The sequence below is a fragment of the Crocodylus porosus genome, unplaced genomic scaffold (genome assembly GCF_001723895.1).
Source record: "Crocodylus porosus isolate Cpor-Errol unplaced genomic scaffold, CroPor_comp1, whole genome shotgun sequence".
NCBI classification, from domain to species: domain Eukaryota; kingdom Metazoa; phylum Chordata; order Crocodylia; family Crocodylidae; genus Crocodylus; species Crocodylus porosus.
Genome location: NW_017728951.1, coordinates 26,363,239 through 26,372,113, shown reverse-complemented (window position 1 = coordinate 26,372,113; position 8,875 = coordinate 26,363,239). Strand labels below are relative to the sequence as shown.

Genomic DNA, 8,875 nt, shown 5'->3' with positions numbered 1-8,875 from the left:
CGGTGGCGGCGCGGCTCGCTGCCGGTGCCGTGATCTACGGGCCCGGCGCGTCGCCCTCGGTGGCCTGGCTCTCCGTGGCTCCGGGAGCCGCCGGGCACGGCCTCTGCGCTGCTGCAGGGCCGGCGCGAGGAGGCCACGGCCTCTGCCCTTCCCCCGGCCTGATGGTGCCCCCGCCCCCAGGCATGGCCACCTACACGGACAAGCTGTTCAAGTTCCGGCACGGGCGCTGGGAGGACGTCCTGAGCGATGAGGTCAACCGGCGCCGCAACGTGGCCAGCCGCTTCGCCGGGCGCTCCGTGGCCTGCGTGGACCGGACGGTGAGGCCGGGGGGGGGGCAGGGAAGACACCGCTCCGCTCGGGCCCCCGGCACCCGCCTTCCCCCAAGCCCGAGCTGGGAGACGGAGGCAGAGCCGGCCCCCCCCGCGTCCCCCGGGCCTCGGCTGTCAGGGGCCCGGTGCCCCCCCGCCATCAGGGCCCTGCCCGGCTGCCAGCCGCGTTGCTGCGAGCTGATAAACGTGGCTGTCGAGGTGATTTATGCTCCTGTCACCTGCTCTTTCTTCTTCCTCCTCCTCCTCCCACAGTTGTTTTCCAACGATTATCGCTAAATCAGGGCCCAGCTGCTGTGCAGGAACAGCGCCCCATCGGGAGGGGGCATGGGGAGGGCAGCACCCCAAAATAAGGGCTAGGGTGGGGGGACATGTCCCACCGCTGCCCCCAGAGCCTGGCCTCCTCCCCATGGGCAGGGGAGCTGGAGGAGCCCTGGCCAGGCCAGGGGGGCCGAGGCATTGTGTGGCCCCCAGTGCCACGGCTGGGTCTGCTGAGCACTGGCGCCGGCCCCGCGCCTCGCCCCGAGCAGGACGGACTGCGGGCGAGGGTCTCGGTGCTGAGGTCTCGCTCCCCGCAGGGCTCCGGCCGGTTCTCCATCTACATCGCCAACTACGCCAACGGCGACGTGGGCCCCCACGCCCTCCTTGAGATGGACGCGGCCGCCAGCGACCCCGAGCGCGGCGTCATCGTGCTGGCCGACGTGGCCGCCGAGGCCGGCGTCAACAAGTACACGGGTACCGCGGCCCCTGCCCTGCCCGCTGCGCCCGGGCCTGGCCTGGCGCCTGGTCTCCATGGCAGTAAATTGTCCCTAATGAGGAGTGTTGTTTCCATGGCGATTGTAGCGATTAGGGTTGGAAGCGGCGACATGGGCGCCTGCCAGGCCAATTAGCTCTTGATTAGGGAGACGGAGCCACAGGGCCAGCGGAGCCGGGGGCTGGGGGGGGAGCAGCACCCGGCAGGGCACCGTGTCCGCCTGGGCGCACGGCCCCCTGCCCAGCCCAGGGCAGCCCCAGGGCTGCTCCCGGGCGCCTGAGCCGGGCCCAAGGGGGGGCCTGGCGCTCGGGACTGCCCTCGCCCCACGGCCCTGCCGTCCCCAGGCGGCCGGGGCGTGACGGTGGGCCCGATCCTGAGCGACAGCGCCTCCGACATCTTCTGCGACAACGAGAAGGGCCCCAACTTCCTCTTCCATAACCAGGGCAACGGCACCTTTGTGGATGTGGCCTCCAGCACCGGTGAGGGGCGGCGCTGGGGACCCCCAGGGTCACTCCCGTGCCCCTCCATGATGCGCCGTGCAGGGGGGGCCAGTGATGGCAGGGGTGTGAGGAGAGGGGCGCAGGGCACCCATCACCAGCCCGTGGCGCGGTCCCCTGCCGAGGAGCCCGGCTGCAGAGGAGCACGCGCCGGTGCGGGGGACGGGGCACTAGCAGCTGGGGTCTGGGTGCCCCGTCCTGTGCAGGGGTGCAGGGCCGGGCTGGGGGGGGCCCGGCCCGTCTCCCGAGCCCTGCCGTGCTGCCCCCAGGCTTGGACGACCCCTACCAGCACGGCCGCGGCGTGGCCCTGGCCGACTTCAACCGCGACGGCAAGGTGGACGTGGTCTACGGCAACTGGAACGGGCCCCACCGCCTCTACCTGCAGGCCAGCGCCAGCGGGCGCCCGCGCTTCCGGGTGAGAGCAGGACCCGGGGCGTGTCCGGTGCAGGGCAAGGGTCCTGGGTCACCGCAGCTCCGGCCCCCCACCCCTTCCTGCCGGTGGCCTGGCCCTGCCCGTCCGCGCTGGAGTCTCCATCCCTGAAGCCGCTCCTGGGACCGCCACAGCCTCCTCGCCCCCGCCCTGTCCACCTGCGGTGCCTGACCCTTGACCCCTGCCCCCAGGACATCGCCACGCCCAAGTTCTCCATGCCGTCCCCCGTCCGCACCGTCATTGCTGCCGACTTCGACAACGACCAGGAGCTGGAGGTCTTCTTCAACAACATCGCGTACCGCGGCTCCTCCGCCAACCGCCTCTTCCGGTAGGGAGCGGGGCACGGGTGGGCGACCCCGGCTGGATCCCCTGTCCTGGGAGTGGGGGCCGGAGGGGCAGCCCCACGCATGGCCTGGGACGGGCACCCGCACCGTGCCCGAGCCCTTTCCTGTGTCACCGCTAGCTATCAGCCGGCCTCTGTCATACCAGCAACAGCCCCGGGGCCACGCCACTAATTAGCAGCCTCGCAAATCTTCTTCACAACTCCCGTTAATTGCGGGGATCGATGCCTGGCTCGTTAGCGCTGAGCCCTTTGCTGGGCCCAAGTGCAGGGGGCTCAGGGGCTGGACTCGCCCCTCCCCTCCTGCGGCCAAGGAAAGGGTTAAGGCGGTCTGCATCTAGACTGCGCCCCCCATTACCCCCCATGATGCCTCGTGGGGCTTTGGGGCCCGATCCTGTGTTGGGTCTGTAGCAGAGCAGGTGCTGGGGATGTCAGCCCCGGGCACAGCAGGGAAACTGAGGCACCTATCAAGTCGCGCCCCAGCCAGGAGCCTTCCCTAGCGGGGAGAGCTGCTCAGTGCCACCCCCCCGAGCCTGGCCTGACGCCCTGCCCCCCGGCCTTGCAGGGTTGTGCGCAGGGAGCACGCGGACCCCATCGTGGAGGAGCTGAATCCGGGGGATGCCCTGGAACCCGAGGGCCGCGGCACGGGTGAGCGCTGCTCCCTGCCTGGGGGGGGACGGAGTAGCCCCAGGCCTGCTCCCTTGGCGGTGGCTATGGGGCACGTGCCCCCTCCCAGTGCCAGCTGGGGGTCTGCGCACCGTGGGTCCTGGCGGGGCTGAGCGGGCCGTGTCGTTGCAGGGGGCGCAGTGACAGACTTCGATGGCGACGGGCAACTGGACCTGATCCTGTCGCACGGCGAGTCCATGGCGCAGCCGCTCTCCGTGTTCAGGGGCACCCAGGTGCGGGCCAAGGGGAGTCCTGGCAGCCCAGACCCCCCCTTGCTGCTCCCCGGCTCACCCCACCTCATCCCCTCTGTCCCTGCAGGGCGCCGGCAACAAGTGGCTGCGGGTGATCCCGCGCACGCGCTTCGGGGCCTTCGCGCGCGGGGCCAAGGTGGTGCTGTTCACGCGGCGCAGCGGCGCCCACCTGCGCATCATCGACGGCGGCTCCGGCTACCTCTGCCAGATGGAGCCCGTGGCACACTTCGGCCTGGGTGAGTCGCGGCTCCCAGCGCAGCCCTGCCGAGAGAGGCGCTGCAGCCGGAGAGGCTGGGGGCCATGCATGCTGCAGGGTGCTGAGCACCCATCGCCACCCCCTCCGTGCCCCGCGAACCCTCTCCTGCCCAGGCACGGCCCTGGCACGCGGGGGCAAACCCGGCCTGTGAGCAGGGCAGCTCGGGGCAGTGGCTGCTCCCAGCGGGGAGGAAGGGGCAGCCCCTGACACCTGCCCAGAGTGGTGGGCTGGGGGGGCCCTGAAGCTCCCCCTCTGCCCCAGGGCCGGGCTGATGCACCCCCCGTGTGCAGGGCAGGATGAGCCCAGCAGCCTGGAGGTGACGTGGCCGGATGGCAGGGTCCTGGTGCGTGCCGTGGCCAGCAGTGAGACCAACTCGGTGCTGGAGATCCCCTACCCCCAGGACGCCGCTGACCTGCTCCTGCCCACCCCGCTGGAGGTGAGCACCGGGCTGGGCTGCACGGCCCCGGGGCAGGCTGCGGGCTGCAGCTGGAGGGACCGTGGGATGGGAGCAGAGCCTTGGGGGCAGAGAAATCAGGATGCTTGTGTGCGCACGTGTGTCTGGTATCTTCAAGCCTTGCTACTTCTGGGAAATGGGTGCAGCCCGCTCTGACCGGGTGATCGCGTCCTCTCCAACCGAGCAGGTCGGTTCCCACCTTGTCCTGTGCGAGCACAAGCAGCTCGTGCTTCTCTCTGTGGGACATCCCTGTACTTCAGACGCGTCCCACACCCCCTCACTGCTCAGCGTGCCAGTCCTCCGCTGGCACCAACCCTGCAGGGTCCTGGCTGGAGGGTCTTGTCCCTGCGCTCAGCCCCACGCTGCACTGGGGCAGGAAGGGGTTTCCCCCTCTTCAGACTGGCTTGCACTGGGGGGTTTGCCTTCCCCTGTAGTGGGGGCATGGCCAGGCCTGGGCTCTCTGCAGTGCCCACGACCCCCCGGCAGCCACAGCCCCCCTATGCCCCGGGGGCAGGGGCGGGGGGCGATGCCTGGGGCTTTCAGGGATGACGGTGTTGTGCAGCTCCAAGGTCGCACGCGGGGCTTGTCTGGACTGGCTTGAACGGGGCTGATCCTGCCTCGGGCCGGGCTGGACAGGATGTGACCCCGCAGCGCTGGGACTGAATCCTAGATTCTGTCACTTCTGTTAAGAAGATGCGGATGGGAACTAGCGATGCTTTTCCTCCTTTACTCGTTGCTACCGTCCATCGCCAGGCCACCCCAGGTGCTGGCGGCGTGCTGCTCGGTGCCTTGGCACGGTTCGCAGGCACAGAGCCCGGGGCGGGGGCTGCCGGATGCAGGCAGGCTCTTGGACGCGGCACCCGGGGTCATCTTGTACTTCTGCCAGTCCAGCAGCCCCCGCCGTGCCCTCGCCGGTGCCCTGAGTCCATCTGGACTATTTCAGGCAGAGCTTCGTGCTCGGCCTGCAGCAAACCTCCAGCTGCTCACTAAGACACGGGATCCTGGGCTCCCACAGGCCAGGCCAAGGGTTGCGGTCGCGTCGCACGTGGTTCTTCAGCAGCTGCCTTGGCCCTCGATGCAGGGTTGGCGACCCATCTGCACCCTGACGCTGCACTAATGCTCCTGCTCCATCTTTTGAGGCCTCCATGGACAGTTTGGTGGCTTTTTTATGGGCACAGAACTGTAGCACCAGCACTGACGGGCTTTTACATCATTAGATTTACTGTCAAGCTCCAGCTCCACCTCCCATTTTCCGCCCCTGGGGAGAAGACCCCTGGGGCAGGTTGGGTGAGATGTAGTTAGGTGTGAGCGTGCTGATATCCTTCAGCCGTCCCAGAGATCTCTGAATTCCCTCTGTATCTCCTGGTTTTGGCACCTTCTGCAGGGCCTGGACCTCTGAGCGACCGGGCACGATGCCCCTGGACCTCACCTGCCACCTCACCTGCGGGGGGGTATTTCAGCTGCCTAAAACTGCCCCTTGCCCACACTCTGCTGGAGGCTGTCAGTCCTTGCAACGCCCAGGGCTGTTCTCCACGGTCGATGGCACTTCTGCCCCCAATTACCACCCCTTCATTAGACCTTCGCACCTGCCAGACCCGCTAGCGTCCGCCTCATCAGGCAGCAAAATGCTGCTGGAGCTGAGCCTATGATAAGATGCAAGATGTTAGCAGGGTGGGGGTTGACGGTAGGTCTTACCAAGGGGTTTGTCTGGGCTGGTTTGGGCTGGATGTGGCCCCCCCAGCTCCCTGCCAGGCCCGGGGCTCTAGGGCCTCTTGTAAGCAAGGTTTTTTCTAGAAGCAGCAAGCTTCAGACGTTTGCCTGGTTTCAGCAGGGCTGCCCCTGCCCTGAGCTAACCCTAACCCTAACCCTAACCCCCACTCTCCTCCCTTTGCAGTGCGGCCAGGGCTTCTCCCAGGACGAGAGCGGACGCTGCGTAGGTGAGTGGCTGCTGCGGCGCGAGGCAGGGGCTGTGCCCGGCCGCGGGCCTGATCCCACCCGTGGCACTGTGCTGCGGTGGGGGTCACGGGCCGGCCTGGCTGTCCGTGGGGGTCGCAGGGGCCAGGGCATGGCTCTACGGGGCAACATCCTGGGCCAGGGGCGCGGGGGCCTCGACTCAGGCGGGCTCCCGCTGCAGACACGGACGAGTGCACGGCCTTCCCCTTCGTGTGCCCCCGTGAGAAGCCCGTCTGCATCAACACCTACGGTGGGTACCGGTGCCGCAGCAACCGGCGCTGCGGCCGCGGCTTCGAGCCCAGCGAGGACGGCACGGCCTGCGTGGGTGAGTCGCGGCACGGCGGGAAGATGCCCCAGAGCAAACCCTCTGCCCCGGGCCGGGCAGTGCCACTAACCTCCCGCCTCTCTCTCTCTCTCCCCTCCTGCAGCTCAAGTGGCCTTTCTCGGGGGCTTCCCCTCGGCGGGGACCCAGCTCGGGGCCTGGCGCCCCCCGGACCCCCTCCCCGCGCTCCTGCTGGGCCTTGCTCTCTGCCTTCACGTCTATGCACTTTAACCCCAGGAGCCAGCGCGGCCTCGGCGGTCCGGCCTGTCCCTCCGCCCCGTCCCTCTCTCCGGCCATCGCCCGAGGGCGCGGGGCCAGCCCGGGCGCAGCCTGCAGCCTTCCCTCCTTGCATGTTTTCTGAGAAAACAGCCGGGGCCCTGCTGCCCCAGCCCCCCAGGCCCCGCAGGGGAGGCTGCTGCCCCCACGCCACGTGCCTGCTGGTTTGGCCTGTGCCCCATCTGCTGCCCCGGCGAGGGTGGGCATCCCCCTCACCCCTGCCCCCTAGGAGAGGGGCCTCCCGGTTTGTTTTCTAATGTCTCCGGAGTTGGACCCTGCTCAGTCTTCCAGCCCTTCCTGGGATCGACCGCCCAATAAACTCCTGTCTGTTAACACCCGCCTGCCGCTGCCTGACCTGGGCTGCAGGGTGGGGGGAGTGATGCTGTGCCCGAGCTCCCTGCTCCGCGAGCCACATGGTGCAGGCGCAACCGGGGCCGCGGTCCTGGCTCGGCTGGTGCCAGCGGCTCCCTGCGTCCCTGCTCCCCGGCTGGTGCCTGGCACGAAGAGCTGGCTCCGGAGGGGAGGCAGGATCGGGGCCGTGCAGCCCAGCCGGGCAGCTCCACACGCATAGCCCAAGCGGCGAGGGGGGCAATGCACTCAGCACTGCCCCGAGGGCCCCCGCGGCCCAGGCGGCTCATTGCTTCCCGCAGGCCGGATCCTGGATCAGTGCCTCTGGCTCCAGCAGCTGCGGGGAGGGGGCGCACGGTGGTCTCTGCTGGGCACCTCGGCCATGCCCTGCAGTTCGTGTATCCAGCTTGGCCCATGGGACCAGGCCTGGCTGCCTGGGCGTAAAGTCCCTGCCGCGGGCATCGAGCATCCGCCTCCTGCCGCCAGCCCAGCACCAGCCTGTCTCCCCAGCGCAGGGCCTGGACCGAGGGCATTGCACCCGCCTCGCCCCTGCACCAGCCCGGCAGACCCAGGCTGCTCCGGCGGGCAGCTGCCCCCAGCCCCTTCCCTGCTCCTGCCCCTGCCCTCCTTGTGCCCCTCCCAGCACAGATCTGGGGCAGAGAAGGGGCATCTGGACCACCCCTATTCCAGCTTGTGGGGCTGGGCCTCCCCGGCCCCCTGGGAGCCCGGTTCCTACCTGCCCCCGGGCCAGCGACCCCAATACCCCCCTCGACCCTCCCCGCAGCTGCAGGAGGACGCGGCAGCGGTGGCTGGGAGAAGCAGGAGGTTTATTGTGGCACAAGGTGTAGCGGGGTGTCCCCACGGGCACGTGCCCCAGCCGGGGAGCAGGGCCAGGACCCCCGCACCCGCCTGGTGACCCCTCCGGGGGCAGTGTCAGCCCAGCCCAGGCCCCCACGTCCAGCCCTGGCACGGCCCAGCTGCCCCCCCAGTCCATGATGGGCTGGGCACTGGCCTGGACCCCTCCCAGCCCCCTCAGAGCACTGGCGGGGCAGGGGCAGCCCTCAGGCCATGCCCGGCTGGACAGCGGGCGCTCCAGTGCCAGGGAGCCCTGGGCCGTGCGGGGCAGGGCAGTGGGGGGTGGGGTCACATCTCCCCCTTCCTTGGGGTCAGCACTTCACCTTTGACCTTTCATGGGGGCACACGGACAGATGGATAGTGGGACAGACCCCGGGGTGCAGCCTGGGCGCTGGGGCAGGGGGAGGGGGTGGCAGCAGTCCTGCCGGGGTGGGCACGGGGCAGAGACGGGGTCATGCAGGGAGGGCAGGGCAGGGCAGGCAGGGCTGGGGCGGGCAGGCGGACGTGCCCCAGGTTTCCCCCTTCCGCCCCAGCCCTGCCCCAGCTTTGGCACTGAGCAGCCAGACACAGCGTGTGCGTCGGGGCTGGGGGGCACCATGCTGGACAGGGCACGCACCGAGATGTGGGGAGGGGGTAACACTGACAGCGGTAGCCAGGCGCCCGCGCAGGCCCTCACCCAGCTGGGCACCTACGCGAAGAGGTCCCAGGGGCCAGGGCCACGGCTGCGCCCACTGCACACCGGGCAGGGCTGGCACGGGGGGCAGGAGCAGAGCAGCAGGGAGGCAAGTGGGGGCCCATCCAGGGCAGGGGATGCCCCCGGCATCAGAGCCAGCGGCCCCCGCAGATGCCTTCTCTGCCCCCTCCCCGCCCAGGCGGGGCCTGATCCTGGCAATGTAAGGGATCAGGTGCCCGGTGGGGCTGGGAACAAGGGGATACAAGGGACCAGCCGCTGACGCCAGCAGGTGCCAGGCCCAGTGCCGGGGGGCTGCTGCCAGCAGTCCCTGGCCCCCTCCAGCCCCCGGGCAGCGAGAGGTGCCCCCGGGCTGGGGCAGAAGGCTCAGAAGCGGGTGCTCTGGTACCGCAGCCTGCGGACCTCGGCGCGGCCTTCGTCCCGGCAGGACAGGTTCCTGCAGGGACTCGCTGCCAG

General features: G+C 69.7%; 1 protein-coding gene across 1 annotated transcript in view; it reads left to right on the top strand.

Annotated features, from left to right (window-relative positions):
• Positions 1–6,858, top strand: part of CRTAC1 (cartilage acidic protein 1) — a 9,994-nt gene extending 3,136 nt beyond the window's left edge. Inside the window, exons 3-14 of the mRNA XM_019556122.1 lie at positions 181–317; positions 905–1,061; positions 1,425–1,559; positions 1,847–1,992; positions 2,199–2,335; positions 2,913–2,995; positions 3,146–3,246; positions 3,332–3,500; positions 3,811–3,956; positions 5,869–5,911; positions 6,109–6,252; positions 6,356–6,858. Of these exons, the coding sequence (XP_019411667.1) occupies positions 181–317; positions 905–1,061; positions 1,425–1,559; positions 1,847–1,992; positions 2,199–2,335; positions 2,913–2,995; positions 3,146–3,246; positions 3,332–3,500; positions 3,811–3,956; positions 5,869–5,911; positions 6,109–6,252; positions 6,356–6,480 (1,523 nt within the window). The 3' untranslated portion in view covers positions 6,481–6,858. The remainder of the gene's footprint in view (positions 1–180; positions 318–904; positions 1,062–1,424; positions 1,560–1,846; positions 1,993–2,198; positions 2,336–2,912; positions 2,996–3,145; positions 3,247–3,331; positions 3,501–3,810; positions 3,957–5,868; positions 5,912–6,108; positions 6,253–6,355) is intronic.
• Positions 6,859–8,875: the final 2,017 nt, after the last annotated feature.